General features: G+C 45.1%; 1 protein-coding gene across 1 annotated transcript in view; it reads right to left on the bottom strand.

Moving 5' to 3' along the window:
• Positions 1–9,967: 9,967 nt before the first annotated feature.
• Positions 9,968–15,911, bottom strand: part of OTUD7B (OTU deubiquitinase 7B) — a 71,964-nt gene continuing 66,020 nt past the window's right edge. The window contains exon 12 of the mRNA XM_032792208.2: positions 9,968–15,814. Within this exon, the coding sequence (XP_032648099.1) occupies positions 14,489–15,814 (1,326 nt within the window). The 3' untranslated portion in view covers positions 9,968–14,488. The remainder of the gene's footprint in view (positions 15,815–15,911) is intronic.

Consider the following 15,911-nt stretch of genomic DNA (forward strand, 5'->3'; position numbering starts at 1 on the left):
TTTTCGATGCAACCCACTGTGCGATGAAAAGAACTCGAAAGGGATTAACCATGTGAAGACTAAAATACTGAGCAACATCCTCGTCCCACAGCCTGGGAACATAACCCCAGAGTCCTAAGTCCCATTTCTGTCCCTGAGTCAGGAATAAAATGCAGGAGCCACCCCGCTCTAACCATTAGCCCATGCACTCCCCTCCCCGATTCAATAGAACCCCAGCTACCTGATGACCTGCTTTAACCACTACACAGCACTCTCCTCCTGCAGGCAGAAAGAGAACCCAGGAGTCCTGACAGCCTGTCTGCTGCTCAAACCACTAGCCCACACTCCCAGGAAAGCATTCCCAGTTTGCCAAAAAAAAGGCAGGGAGGGGGCTTCAGGCACTTGCAAATTGCAGCCCTCAGACACAAGGCCACTTGAGCACTGGGAATAGGATGAATGCAGCAGGTGTTTCTTTGCACTTCTGCTTGCTGGAGGGACAGTCTAGACTGCACTGTACCAGCATCTGACAGCAGATCAGGCATCGGTCACCACCAAACGAGCCTTTTAGACCATCATCAGATTGCAATTGCAGATCACAGCCGTGACGGCCCGGCGCTGAAATGCAGCAGGCCTGGGGAGTCAAGGTGAAACTACAACGGCTAGCAGAGGGGCTGACCTCTTGGGCTGCAGCTCTCTCAGGAGGAGGAAGGCAAATAGGTTGCTCTGGCCATACTCCCCTTCACCAGCTGCCTGCAGGCACATGGAGCAAGGGCTAAATTCTAGTTTAGTCGAGGACTTTTCCCCCGGGGTCTCTGATTGCTAAGTTCGGAGCTCCTGCTCCTTCTCTCTCCCAGTCCTGCAAAAGGGACCATAGGCTGCTAGTACCTGTCAACCTGCAGCGGCAGGAAGAATGTTTGGTTCTATGTCCGTGATGGAGGAAATCTCCTCTTTTCCACTCCAGGAACATCAGGAGCTCTTTCCTTTGCAAAACACATTTAACAGATTTATTTTCCCTGCACAAAGCCTTTGGGAAATCCTATTGACTTGATAGGATTAATGCCACTGAATTGTTTTAACCTTGCAGGTGGCATCATCGACATACATTCTGCTGCAGGATGCTGGCAGAACAAAAGGGGCATCGGGTCCTAAACGGAATTGAAGTACTGACAGAGAGGAAGGATGACAAGACACTGGACTAGCTCTCAAATAATCTGGGTTCAGTGTGGGCTCTGCCACATGTTCCTCCCATGACCTTGGTCGCATCACATCAAGCCTCAATGCTTCAGTTGCCCATCTATAATATGGGTATAACCTCTCCTTTCTTTGCCCCCTCTGTCTTGTCTGATTAAATTAGGAACTCATCAGTACAGGGACTGCCTTACACTAGGGGGTTGTCTTCACTGCAGAGCTGGGGTTACTCCTAACCCCATTCCTGTCCACATACCAAACCCTCTCACCCAACTTTGATTGTGCTTTCAACCCTGGCCAACTGGCACAGGTGAGTCCCCCAATATCTTCCCAGGCCCTTCCCCTCCAATGGGCCCAGGAAGGCAGAAATTCTCCCACAATTCACCGGGAGAGACTCAGCTAAGAGCCAAGGGTTGTGTCCCAGAAGCCCTAGCGACACACACAGGGAAAATGCAGTGCTAGTGAGGATGGGGTAACTCAGCCAGTGCAGTGCAGCGCGGCTGCTTACACACAGGCTAGCTCGGCCATGCAGATGTTCCCTGTCCGTCCGGACAACAGCCAGCACCATGGGGAGGGCCAGGTGCTGCCGGAATAGCATTAGAATTAATGTTTTAAATTACCCTCGTTTATTCTTTTCCCTTCCCCTTTTAAGTCAATCATGTGCAGGTTTTTAAAAAGTTGAGATTCTTTCACTTGACCCTCTCCCCCACACAGCTATTAGTCCTGACTGTGAAATCTGCCTTATTAACTTGGTTTGGGTCCTGCCTATGGGATTCCCTGTTCAAAACACAAGCTGTACTTCTGAACTACCACCTAATACTCTAATGTATTTGGACACCAGCCTCTGCCGGCTCTGGCCAGTCAGTACAGCTTTTCACCGCTACGTGTTTTCAACAAGAATCTGAACAAAGGCAAAAAGTTGAAGACCACCCCCTCTGGGATTGGCCAGTGAACGTGCTGTGAAAGTTCACCCGAAGACTAGGGTGACCAGATGTCCCGATTTTATAGGGACAGTCTCAATATTTGGGGCTTTTCTTATATAGGCGCCTATTACTCCCCACCCCCCGTCCTGATTTTTCACACTTTCTATCTGGTCACCCAACTGAGGACCCTGCTAAACTTTATCACTCAAACTTCGTGATCGGTAAAAATTCCACAGGTAAGAGTCAAGCAAGCGTGAACTCAGCCCTGAATTGGAACTCAAGTTTGATGGACCAGCTGTAGATTTAAGTCTAGGCTAACAGATACCATAAGAGATGCAGAGTTAAGAGAGTTTCCCTTGTAAAAATCAGAAGTGCTTGTTGTGGGGTGGGGGGGAGAAAGCAGGGGGAAATCGCTGGAGATGTTTGTTCTTTCCCACAGGGAGGCGCATTTAGGATCATTAACTCAACAAAATGTTTTTTCCTGTAATCAAAGGTGGGTAACCGAGTTTAGAGCTGAAACAGGCACAACAGCTTTGCAGAAATTGGCAGCGTTGGGCCACAGCTTGGTAACACAAATGTCTTTATTCACCCATCACTAGCATGTCTGCAGCACAGGACTGAGGCCGATTGAAGCAGACACAGTTTTTGTCCCAGGGTAACTATGTGGGTTAGGTGATTAATTTTACCGACACAGTTCTAACGGTACAACTTCAAGCGCAGATGCAGTATAATTGCCTTATAGCCAGATAAGTTATTTCCTTTCCCATATGGAAATAAGCTCCACTGGTATAAACCCCTTTATCCTGATCTAACAGCATTCAAATGAAGGTGGCTGCACTGCTTTAACTACTACAGTTCGCTAGGAAGCTGTGCGCGTTTAGACATGACCTTACTGCTGGTATATTGCGAACAGGGACGTAGCTCAGTGATCTTGTTCTCTATGAGCCGAACAGCTGGAGCAGAAAATCTCGTGCTTGCAACAGCAAGCTGCACTTTGCATTTAGACAGTCAATAAATGCCAAGCCCCATTGTACAGACAAGGCACAATTCTTACTGAAACCCTCCCCCGCCCCCTAGCAAGGCAGCTGTAGGTTTAGGTGGGAGGTGGGATGGTTTAGTGCACAGACTAGCGGTCTGAGAGCCAGCTCCCTTGAGGCCTAGATGCTGCTCTGGCCACTAGCCCATACCACCTCCCCCCTGAGATTTGCAGAGGGCCATTTTGTAAGTGCACTAACACGTCTGATGCTAAGTTACTGCAACTTCTCAGCCGGCCAAGCCAGGCCCACAGCCACGGTGATTCACCATAACTTACAACCCTCACTGCGTGTATCACAGCGTGGGGAAGTTGGTCCATAACATTCAAAGCGCAGGCATCAATCTAAATGGGAGTCGCTCAACAGCGGCCAAGTCAGATAGAGAAGGGAAATTTTATCTGGTTGTCCCAGGCTTTGGGAGAGGAGCCGTGGCAAGACGGCACTAAGACCGAATGCAAGCGAGGACAATGAAGGAGAAGCTCCTGGTGGGTGGAAGGTTTAAGATAGTTAATCCCTTATCCTAGCTTGCTAGGTTTTTCCACCAGCGTTGACTGCACATATTTCTTTCATTTAGGCTTGTGCTCCCAGTTGCTTGGTGTGCGTTTTGACTCTCTTTCAAGCATTCAAGCAGCAGGAGATCATTAAAGCCAGGGCAGGGGACTGAAGCAAAGACCCATTAAAAAAAAAGAAAAGAAAAATTGACAGTCCAATGACTTACGCCAACTGTGAACTCTCCAGGCAATTCCAGTCATTCCATTTTCTGTTCAGGGAGAACTTGGCTGCTGTCTGAACTTAGCTAAGAATCTGGCACCTCGCAAAAGAGGAATTTCCTCCAGGGTTAGAAAACAAACGCAATCTTTTCAATTGTACACGAGCTGGAGAACCCCAGCCCTCGCTCCCGCAATGGTTCAGTGGCACGAGTGCAACATTGAGACCGTGGGGCTTATTCTGCACTTCAGGCTGGAGTCTAGTGGACGTTCCAATGCCACCACGAATTGGGCTGTAATATTTTAGTCTCTACCAAGTTACTGGGCTCAGTGGCAGGGTAACAGAGCACGGGTTAGTGGCAGGAGGTTGGATGAGCCTGTGGCCAGTTTTGGCCTTAAATTCTATAACTCTCTGGCCAAGTCAGAGAGCGCACAGAGGTACACGGTGCCCAAGGACATGTACCATAAAGGCCCATTTCTGCTCTTATTAAAGTCAGTGGAAAGACTCGCATTGGCTTCTACAGGAGCATGGAATTGCCATACTGCTGTGGTTCTCAACTGGGGGGTAGGGGAAGAGACACAACCCTGGGGGTACGCAGAGGTCTGCCAGGGGACACGCAACTCCTCTAGGTATTTGCCTGGTTTTACCACAGGCTACACAAAAAGGACCAGCAAAGTCAGTACAAACTGAAATTTCATACAGACTTGTTTATGCTGCTCTATAGGCCATACCCTGAAATGCAAGTACAGTATTTATATGCCAGTCGATTTATTTTATCATGCTATGGTAGCAATGAGAACATCAGCACTTTTGCAGTACTATTGCGCTGTGACGCTTGTGTCTTTTTAGGTTGGATTTTGTAAGCAAGTCGTTTTTAAATGAGGTGAAACTTGGGGTATGCAAGACAGATCAGACTCCTGAAAGGGGGCAGGAGTCTGGAAAGGGAGAGAGCCACTGACACACTGCAGCAGTCTATTATGGTAGCACCTAGAGACCCCAACTCAGATCAGGGCCCCACTGTGCCAGGGGCTGCCTAGACCCACAGATTCTGCCCCCAAAAAACTTAACTAGACAAGCTAGCTAAAGGGTGGGTTATAGATAAAGGATGGAAGGAGACAAAGGCAGAGAAGGGGGATGACTCATCCAAGGTCACTCAGCCAGAGAGGGGCAGAGCCAGGAATAGAACTTGTGTCCTGCTTCTCAAATCCATTGCCCTAATCAATAGACCACACTGCCTCATCTAGTCCAGTGTCTGAGTGGCCAACATCAGCTGCTTTAGATGAACCTGTAAAACACCTACAGAAGGCAATCATAGGATAACCTACCCCCAAGGAAAGCTTCTTCCTAGTCCCCAAAAGTTAGCCATTGACATATGCTCTGACACAAGGGTTTATTATTCCTTCCAAATATACCTCTACTAGTATATTTACCCTTGTCAATCTGGATATTTTTGTTAGCCATATAAACGTCCAGTCCTGTTTAAATCCAGCGAAGCTCTTGGCTTTGCTGATATCTTGTGGCAAGGAGTTCCACAGTTCCAATGAATTGCACACTGAGTAGAAAACAAGAATATTACAGTTTGGACTATTGTATCTTAAATTCAGATGCTGACATTCAAAAGGATTTCACAATAAATGCTAAATGCAAATCAGCACAGTGCAAAGTGTAATGGAAAAACAAGACAGTACTTATACATGAGCATACAGCAGATGCTGAATCTCTTTTACAGGGTCTGAATTTCTACAGCTATAATGGTATTATTGGGCGGAGGTGTTTTTTTAGGCTTACTCGGTTCACAGCTATGGAAGGAAATCATACTGCGTCCATAAAATTAATATCATCCAGTTCTCAGGAAAAGGGATCAATTCAGAAGATTATTTTTGTACCGGAGGGTGGGGGATAGGAACTGAAGTGATGTAAAAAAAATAGTTTGTGCTGGAAAAAAAATGGGGTGACAGTTTGCAATCCTCTCAGCTGTGCTCAAATGTCTGCATACGGCCACTAGAAGCTGTTGAAATGTTGGCTTTCAGTATGTTCCTACTGGGGGGAGAATTCACATACACAAGATGCGTAAGTATGTTTCAACCTCTCCCCTTTCAGGCTTGGAAATCTATGGTCACGCAGAGTCGCTACAGCAGCCATGCTATGCTTTATCTCACAGCCCAGAGAGTGTCGGTAGCATGGTCTGAGGAGTGTGCACGTCAGTGCTTGACAATTGTTTCAGTTTGACACATGGCACAGGCTGGGACTTTTGCCCATCAAGTCAAGCTAGATGGAGGGTAACAATGGGAAGCAAGGATGACTAGCAATAGTCCAGATCCTCTATTTGGGGGACTTCCCGCTTTTGGAGGCTAAGTACAATCCAGAGAAAGAAGAGGCCACAGAGCTGAGGATGTTTGGTTATGGTCAGATTTAGCTGGAACATCTCTATTATGCTGTCATTAATATTCACTATAAGCAGCGCAGAGGAGGGTGGCTAGAATGCATGCATGGAACAGTCAAGGAGATGTTGGGCTGGGTGGGAAAAAAAAAACAAAAAAAACTTCGTGGGCATCTAGGAGTTTAGTCAGAAACATAACAGCAAGGAGTCCTTGACCATTACGTTGTGCTCTGGTTGGGTCAGGTAACCAGGACTCTCTCTGGCCAACTGTGTGACCACCACATGAGCGCATGAGGGCTGAGAAAGAAGCAGCCAGCCAGAAGGACAGAGCAGTTAACATGAAGCTCTGACACCACACAGCAAGAGGATGCAGCTTTGATACATGGCAGGTTTCGGTTATGACAAATGAGTGAATGGGTGGCGGAGGGAATCCATGGCAGAGTGTCTCAGAGCCCGGGTCAAATGAAAAGCAGTGTAGACATTCCTGCTTGGGCTGGAACCCACGGTTTGAGACCCTCTGCCCTCCCCAACCTTGCTGGTTCTCAGAGCCCAGGTTCCAGCAGGAGTGGGACATCTACACTGCTATTTTTAGCAACGCAAGCCCAAGTCAACTGACTCAGGCTCTGAAACTTGCTGCTGCAGGGTTTGATTTGTTTTTTGGCAGCATAGATGTACGCTGGGATGCTTAGGACCTTTGCTCTTGTGTCTGCAACAGGTTGAGGCCAATCCCTCTCTGGTCTTAAAGATGGGTGAGAAAGGGACCAGTGAGAATAAAAATAAATAAATCTGGGGATAAACATCACGGGATAATCCCAAAGTGCTAATCAGGATGAGTGGTTAAGAGAACGATGGAAAGTGGTGGCTCATTTGATACAGCTACTGGAAAGCCAATATACTTTATTCATTTACTAAACTGCTAATTCATACAATGTAAAACCACTACCAGGTATGGAGGCAAAACAGGAAGTTAGGAAACACTGGCAAACAGCAAGAGATGCGCTGCTAAGCAAATGCATCTAAGCACACTCCATGCAGGTAACATCAGCATCCGAAAAAGTGGGAGGATTTGGGCAGGAAATTTTGGCATTCCACAAAGACCTTCCGTTGTTCATGCTCTGTGTTTCTAATTTAACACAGCTAACAGGGGGCACAATTCCAACGTGGTAGCCGATTCCAGCCCAATTGCTGACAATCCTCTACAAAGAATAATAAAAAACTAAAGTAGGATAAAGTGTGGATTTTCCAAACAGTCCTCTGAAAGCATTTGCAAAAGAAAACTCATGGTAAACCTGAGGCCATTCACCCAGGTTACTTATTACAGGCCTGACTCAAACCCCATTAAATTGAGCAGAAATCAATTGATTTCAGCAGGCTTTGGAACACAGGAGAGAGCCAAAGGAATTAATTTTGCACCCAAGTCAAAGCACTTAAGCATTGTTTAAAGTTAAGATGCACTTAAGTGCCTTTAAAGAAAAACAAACACTCAGGGCCTTAAATCTTTCTCTCATCACTAAAGCAATCCCCAGACCTTCGACACTATTTTTTTTTAATCGACTCCTTTCCCAGATTTATATGGTTTACTTTTCTGCATTCCTCTGAGTTTGGATGGGGAAGTCAGTTTCACCTTTTTGTTCTTATATGTTGGCGCCAGCACTGCTGTGGTTAAGCTTCTAACACGTCCAGGGACAGTTTACATTAAAAAAAACCCTTTTAATTCAAATAACTGCACAGAACCATTTATGTATTGGCAACTGGAAGCTTTTCCCCGCCTTGCTTTTAGTAGAATAACCAAAATTTGTTACCCAAATAAAGGGAAACTGGACATTTAGCACAATCCTATACAGTAGCACTGTCAGCTAGTATGAAATGGGATGCTACATTACATACTTAAAGAGCCAACAACTAAAGTGAAGAAAATGGATACAAAAAGCAGTATAGCACAGCCTGGTTAAGGTGGAAGTTTGAAAAGGTGCCAAGGGGGAATGCAAGGACCAGATACACATCTAAATCCATGTCCTCTGTTCACAGAAGTTAGCGCCACGAATGGCCATTCAGGAGAAAATGCCACACAATTTGTACTCTTGCACCACACTTTAGCAAAGCTGAGCAACAAAAATGAGTAAAGGGTTAGAAAACTTGACCTCTGAAGAGAAGTTTAAAAACTGGGCATGTTGAGTCTTCAAGAAAGACAACTGAGGGGAGACTTGAAAACAGTCTTCAAATACATTTAAGGACTGTTATGAAGAGGGTGGTGATCAATTGTTCTCCATGTCCACGGAAGGCAGGACAAGCAGCAATGGGCTTAATCTGCAGCAAGGGAGATTCAGGTTAGATATTAGGAAAACCTTTCTAACTCTAAGGGCAGTTAAGCTCTGGAATAGGCTTCCAAGGGAGATAGAGAAAACCCCCATCTTTGGAGATTTGTAACAAATTGGAAAAAACAAATTGAAAAACCACAAAAAACTTTGTGGGCCTCTAGTTTAGTCAGAAACATAACAGCAAGGCGTCCTTGAGGGTCTAAGTTTACTTGCTCCTGCCTCACTGCAGGGGGTTGGACTTGATGACCTTGCAAGGTCCCTTCCTGGCCTTCATTTCTATGATTCTAGTATCTACTTAAGAGAATTCACTACAATTCCAGGATGAAAGATTTTGGTTGGGGTCATTGAGCAGATGGGTTCAGAAAACTATCCACAATGTGCTGCAACAGTCAAGAAAGGGAACATTGAGAACGATTAGGAAAGGAACATAACCGGACAGGAGATATAATGCCACTACATAATTCTGTGGTGTACACACACCTTGAATACCGTGTGCAGTTCTGGTCACCCAATTCTCTCTTTTGAGATGGGAACAGGTACAGAGAAGGGCAACAAAAATGATTATACGTAAGGAACAGGTTCCACATGAGATTAAAAAGCGACTGTTCAGCTTAGAAAATAGATGATGACTAAGGTGGGACATGACAGAGGTTTATAAAATCATGAATGGTGTGGAGCAAGTCAATAAGGAAGTATTATTTACTCCTTTACATAACATAGAACTATGGATCACCCAATGAGATTAATAGGCAGCACGTTTAAAACAAACAGAAGAAAGTACTTCTTCACACAACACACAGTCAACCTGTGGAATTCGTTGCAGGGGATGTTGTGAAGCCCAAAAGTGTAACTTGGTTCCAAAAAGAATTAGATAAATTTGTTGAGGACAAGTCCATCAATGGCTATTAGCCAAGAAGGTCAGAGATTCAACTTCATTTCCTGGATGTCCCTAAACCTCTGACTGCCAGAAGCTGGGAGTGGATGACAGAATGGATCACTTGATAAATTGCCCTTTTCTGTTCACTTCCTCTGACACTGGCCACTGTCAGAAGACAATATAGTGAGCTAGATAGATCATGGCCTTCCTTATGCAAGAGGTTGACAGCCCTCCACACTGTCAGCTCATTGGGTCAGGAGGACTATCTTTTTGTTCTGTTCGTAGAGCGCCAGGCATGACTAGTATCAGAGGGGTAGCCGTGTTAGTCTGGATCTGTAAAAAGCATCTGATGAAGTGAGTATTTACCCACGAAAGCTATGCTCCAATACGTCTGTTAGTCTACAAGGTGCCACAGGACTCTTTGAAGCATAACTAGGGCTCTCCTGCAAAATCAATAATCAATCACATACCCAGGCTGTTTGGTTTGTGTAGTTGCAAAGTTGCATCCCTGAGATCTGGTTTTAGCAATCCAAGAAAGAAGCAGACAAAACAGCCACAGCTGCTCCTCCGCGGTTGTTAGTTGAACTTTTCTTTTTATTGGTCAGTGAAATCTATGGTAGCATAAATGAAAGTATACCATGTAATAAGACCGATTACAAAGCGCCATCTAGTGTTCATTACAGCAGTGCATTTAAACTAGAGTAAAAAGTTGCCAACCCAATATTTAAATAAAAAAAGTTTGTCAATAAGCAATTGAAGAATTAATTCAGGTCCCGTCTCTCATGACTGGTGAAAACCAGACCATGTGCTAAACCTTTCTATGGAGATTCTCCAGGCCTGCTAATCAGATCCATGGCTCTAAAAGTTGCTCTTTAAAATCAAATGATGCAGCAGGGCTTGTAGAATTAAAGTCTAGTAGGTGAAAAACTATAATGATGTATCCTATGGTGTTTTCCCTGCAACTGAGCTGGAGTGTAAAACAAAGGTGTAAGACAGTTAAAATGCTCTATAATGGCTCATTAAATATTTTAACCTATAAAAAAAAGCCTCTAGTGTATCTCTCAGGAGCCAGGACAGTGCAGAATAAGAGGCTGCACAGGAATATCTAGGTCTCAACAGCAAGCAAAGTTTCTTCCAACTGCACCACTAAGTGCACTTGTTTTAAGACCAAATCAAATGGCATCATCCCCTTTCTCCATTTCTTATGCAAGTTCTCCAGGAGCCTGTTCTGCCTCTGGAGCGTGTGCATCATCCCCACTAGTAACTGTGGGAATCCTGCCGGGCCAGCACAGAAAGGGAAAAGCCCCCTCCCGTTTGGTTCTCAGAAGAGTGGAACGTTTGGTGCTCATTGTAAAACAAAGGTGCTTTGGAGTCCACACTGCTCTTCCTCCCGCCCTCCCAACCCACTCCCGTCCCCTTTAAAAAAATAAAGTACCGTAAAATACTCAGCCCCACCACAGGAAGTTTAATGCTCCGTGAGCAATTGATTCAGTATGTTTATGCAAAGGAAAACTGATGGTTAATACTGTCTTTCAATAAATATAAAATTTATATTTAATCATCCCTTTTTCAAAAAAAAAAAATAAAAAATATTTTCACTATAAGGAAACAAATGACCTGAAAAAATCCTAGGAGCTCTAAAGAAATTAAATCGATACCTCTCTAGTCAATTCATTATGACATAATTAAGGCGGGAAAGCTTTGCAATCAGTTATGCTCAGGGTAACAGTTGAAACTCTGTACTTTATAGAAAAAATACTCTTCAAATTTTTTTTTACTGGAAACTTAACTTTGTTTGAAGTTCAAATTTTTCTTTTTTGCTTTAAAAAAACAACAACTATGAACTAGACCTAAACTGCAATAAAAAATGTCAGACAAGTAAATGCCAGAAACTGACTGCGAGGGTAAGATCCTACTGAAACCTGTCTGTCTAATAACGGACCACACAGCAGCCTGTGGTCAGGGCCCCATCCTGCAGTCTCAGCTCCCAGAGTAGTTCAGGGGAGTTCTTCTTGTGCAAAAATTGCAGAGCTGGGTTAAATGGGAGAACAAATATTTGAGGAAACTTGCCCTTCACCTGCTAAACATCCACCATCTCTTTGCCAAACTACTGAGCAATCGGATCCTGGCATATGAGAGTCTGACTTTGTGTTTCTCTTTCACGCTTTCAGACTCCTATCCACTATGTACAGGTTTACATTCACACCACAGTACAGCAAGCTGGGTTCAAATGGTCTTCAGAGAGGGATGACAATACAGTCAAACTTCATTAATAAGAATATACTGTCAGTGAAAGTTGCCACTGCAGAATTAAAGCACCCAGCTAAGCTGTTTTTAAAAAGAATAAAGAGCAGTGAATCTTTGTAGCAAAAGCTCAAGCGATTTCCAATGAATTTCTTTTAGACGAGTGAATTGATTCAGTGTTTCTAGCTTGCCTCTTCCTAGTTAGTCTGTTATTTTTAACTAGTATTGCGTGTGTGGAAGTCAGCCTACAAGATAAGTGAAGCTGCCCTAAAACCGGTTGGTTAATTTCAATTTACTCTGTATGGATAAGATTTTCTGACACACCTAGTGCTTTTGGGTCTCAAGTCTTGGCCCAACTTCAGACACCTTAGAGGAGTCTGACTTTGAGAAAGTGCTTCTGAGAATGAGGCCTTAGCTGGGTGCCCAAAAATCACTAGGCACTTTTGAAAACCCTTGGCTTACATCTTTCTCCTGAAGCATGCTGCAGACTCGTTTCCCTGACAGCAGGGAGAACAGCCACTGTTCTTTCATCAGTTTGGTCTGGCTGGAACAACGCTGATAGCATACTGGAATCAGCCCAGAACGGGAGACGAATCCCCGCTTAGAAAAGGACACAAGACGGCAGGCTGATGTTTTATCAGCGTAGGAAATGTGGAGCTGATGTTTTGGTTCCTGGGAAAGAAAAAAGCAGCCAGGGAACACGATGAACATATAACACTCAAACTAAACACCTGGGGCATTCCTCTAGTACACTCAGGCTCAGATATACCACTCTAGTAGTGTCAAGTGGTATCCATCCATTACAGTTACCCTACAGCTGTGTACAGGGGCTTCTGATTGTCTAAACACAAAGCAGCACCAGTTTAATTAAAAGGTGCGATTTAAAATCAATTTAGTGAAACCAGTGGAAGAGGCCAAGTGGACACTCCTATCAACAGTCACCTGGCTTCTAACTTCAATCAGTTAGAAAGAAGTTTAAGCTAAACAGAAATAAAGCATTCCAGCCAAAATATCCACAGGGGGTTGGCACCATTTTAAATAAAACCTTATCTACACAAGAAAGTTACACTGGTTTAACAAACCAATTTAGTTATGCTAGTGCAAACTCCTGGGTGGACACTTACTTTGGTTTAAGAGCAGCTTCTTTCAGTTTAGCTTAAGCGGATTCCTCACTGGAAGAGAGTCCATCTATTTTAAAAGCACATCTTGAGTTAAACCGGTCCAACTTTTCCCTATAGACAAGGCATCAATCAGTGCTTTAAAACACAATTTGTGTGTTCAGACACAGCCTGTGTGTAGATGAGAATAAGGCTCGAAGGTCATTTTCCAGTAGAAGTATACTTTCACCTTCTTTGCTGATCCTTCCCTCCCCCCAAGTTAAGGACGATGGACAGACTTCAAATCGAAAATAATTGCACAGTTACACCTTCTTAACCCAAAAAGGAGATGTTGTAAAGCTTTTAAATTTGTCACTATGATTCATATTTTATTTCAAATGTTCGATCCTGCTCTGTACAAGACTGGAATGAGGACAGCTCCAGTTTGGTTTCTACAGTTACAAATGTCTGTGCAAACACTGCAGTGCTAAAGTTATGACCACCCTAATGCTGCAGGAGACTCAGGGAAGGTGGGGAGGGAAAGTTGTGGACTATGTAATAAAAGTGTGTTAAAAATTCTGTCATAGCTCTGCTTTACTTGTCACAGCTCCTTTCGCCCTGGTATCAAAAAATATCTTTATTCCCCATTGTTCAAAAGTGAGCTATGGCTCAATAAAATAGAGCCAAATTAATGCTATTCAGCAGAACAGAGGTAGTATAGAAACAGCTTGCGCAAGTAGAAAAACCAAGTTAGAGAGAAAGAAAGAGTGTGAGTGCGTGTGTGTGTTAAAATAGCAGCAAACTGGTATAGATTTAGCTTCCAGCGCTGCAGGGCGCTTGACACGTCCTCTCTACTTCGACTTCTCCACGCTGATGGTTATTGCTGGGTGGAGACACCGACTTCATTTTCACATTGATTCTTACTAAGTAGGTTTGACTGTATCAGTAACAGAACGGTTTTGCACAGTACTTCTGTAAGAAAATGCAAACACTCGGTATTGCTGCCCTCCCACCCCCACAAAAAGTTGAAAAATAAAATTTAAAAAATATAGACAAGCCCATCTAAAGGTTAGAGTCCTGAACCTCCTGCTAAGAGGCAAGCTCAGAAGACATCTGATGGAGATGGGTCTTGAGGAGACGGCCCCCCTCAGAGCCACTACCCTGAAACAGTCCATTTCCAACTTTCAATTCTTTTCAGTACCAGCAAAGAATAAAAACAATGTTAAAATCTCTTATTAAAAAAGGTCCATGATATTTCAACTAAAATTGCTGGGCTGTTTTGCTAACTCCTCTGAAAAGCTATTTTAAATTAGTTTAAGTTGGAATCCAACTAAAAGGACAGAGTCACGGTATTCTCCACCTGCCTTCACTTAAAGCTTTGGTCTTTTTGATTTGATCATTTGATAAGAACCTGGTGTCTTACTCCCTGCTTCACCATGTGCTCTGACCCAACCATGCCTCCTACAGGGGCTTGCTAATCTTAGTCACCCTTTGCCAGAAGAAACCTGTTTGATAGCATCCCCCTCTCTCTTTCAGAGTCTCCTGGAAGGTAAGGTTTGTTCCCCCCACCCCCCTCGTTTTAAATGGATCACCACTATAACACTGTAGTGGGATCACATTTGCCACCCAGCCGGCCAGCCATCCCCACCCTCCTGCGAAGAGGGAGAGAGGAGCATGGAAAAAAAGATTATTGCATTCCCCATACTTCCTGGGTCCAAATGTCAGTGTAAGCCAGACTCTTCAGAACCTGTGTATCAGTGCTTCTCGTTCCCTTTCTTTGCGTTTCAGTTCCTCTTTGTAACAGCAGGAGCAGAAATTCCCAGTTTCCGGATGCCCGTAAAAACTGCAGTTCGGCTGCTTGCATTTGGTCTGCTGAACATTATAAAGTATTCGGCTTTTGCTTTTGTCCCCGTTCGCTCCCTTCTGCAAGCTGTCCTGCTCTAGGGGTTCCCTGGAGCCATTGCTGTGGGATGGCGCGCAGGTAGGGCTGTCGCACTCAACGGGGTAATTTGGGGGTACATCCATCTCTGTTGGGGAGAACCTTCCCAGGTGGGAAGGGCTGGTTTGGTATGTGTGAGGCCGCCCCTGAGTGCAATGTCTGGGTAAGGTAGCATAGGGAGGAAGGCTGCTGCAGGACCCACCGGCTACCTGCCTCCGGGTATCTTGATAGCTGGGGGGATGCGCGCCTTCTACACAGTTGACCACAGCGGGCCGGGGAATGGTGAAGACCCCTGAGTAGCTGGAAGGAAAAGCTGTCATTTTAGTGCCTATGGCATGCTCCGAGGTCTGGATGCTGTAACTAGGAGGCAACTGGGGGTGGGATGGATTCAGTAGCACATCCTCGCTTTTGTGAAGATTAGCCTCCGGCTCCAGCTTCTTGGCAGCGGAGCCATTCGCAAAGGCTTTCTTCTCCACTTCCTTCTGCTTCTGCTCGGCCAAGAAGCGCTCCTCAGCGTCAGAAAGGTACCTCTCAATCATCTCTTCCTGGTACTGGTGCCGGTTGCTGGTCTTGAGGTGGCCAGCGAAGATAAACTTCCGCTCGCCCTGCATGGCGGCTCGCAGGATGCTCAGGCTAAGCTTCACATCACTGCTGTATTTATAGGGATCAGACTGCTTCTCTGCGGTCCCTTGGCCTGGGCAGGTTTTCTCAGCAGAGACCGACAAATCCCCTTGGGAAGTATCTTCTTTGCTGCCTTTCGTTGACTTTAAGGATCCTTTCTTCTTCTTCTCCAAGGCTTCCCCCTGCCCGTTGCTGACGCCTCCTTTGACGGTTTTACTGTGCATCAAGCCACCCATGTTCTTCTTTAGCTTACTTCCCAAAGTCTTGCCAAAGCTGCCCAGCTTATTAGCAACCGAGTCAGCCCGTTTCTTCTCCTTCTCCTTGTCTTTGTCCTTTTCTCGGTCTCTCTTTGGCTTCTCTTTCTCCCTGTCCTTGCTGCTCTTACTGCCACCGTTGCTGGTGGTACTGCTGCAGACAGATTCCTTGTCAGACTCCCCAGATTCCGCCGCTGAGCGGGCATCATCTCCGGCGGAAGCAGTAGGGGATTCTGGCTGGGCTAGCGGGGCCTAAGGACAAAGAAAGCAACCATTAGAGAAAGACAATTAGTTCAGCACTTATGGTCTTCAGGCCAAATTCTGAGTGGATGCAGCACACAGGTGCTCA

Source organism: Chelonoidis abingdonii, chromosome 11 (assembly GCF_003597395.2).
Source record: "Chelonoidis abingdonii isolate Lonesome George chromosome 11, CheloAbing_2.0, whole genome shotgun sequence".
Taxonomy (NCBI): Eukaryota; Metazoa; Chordata; order Testudines; family Testudinidae; genus Chelonoidis; species Chelonoidis abingdonii.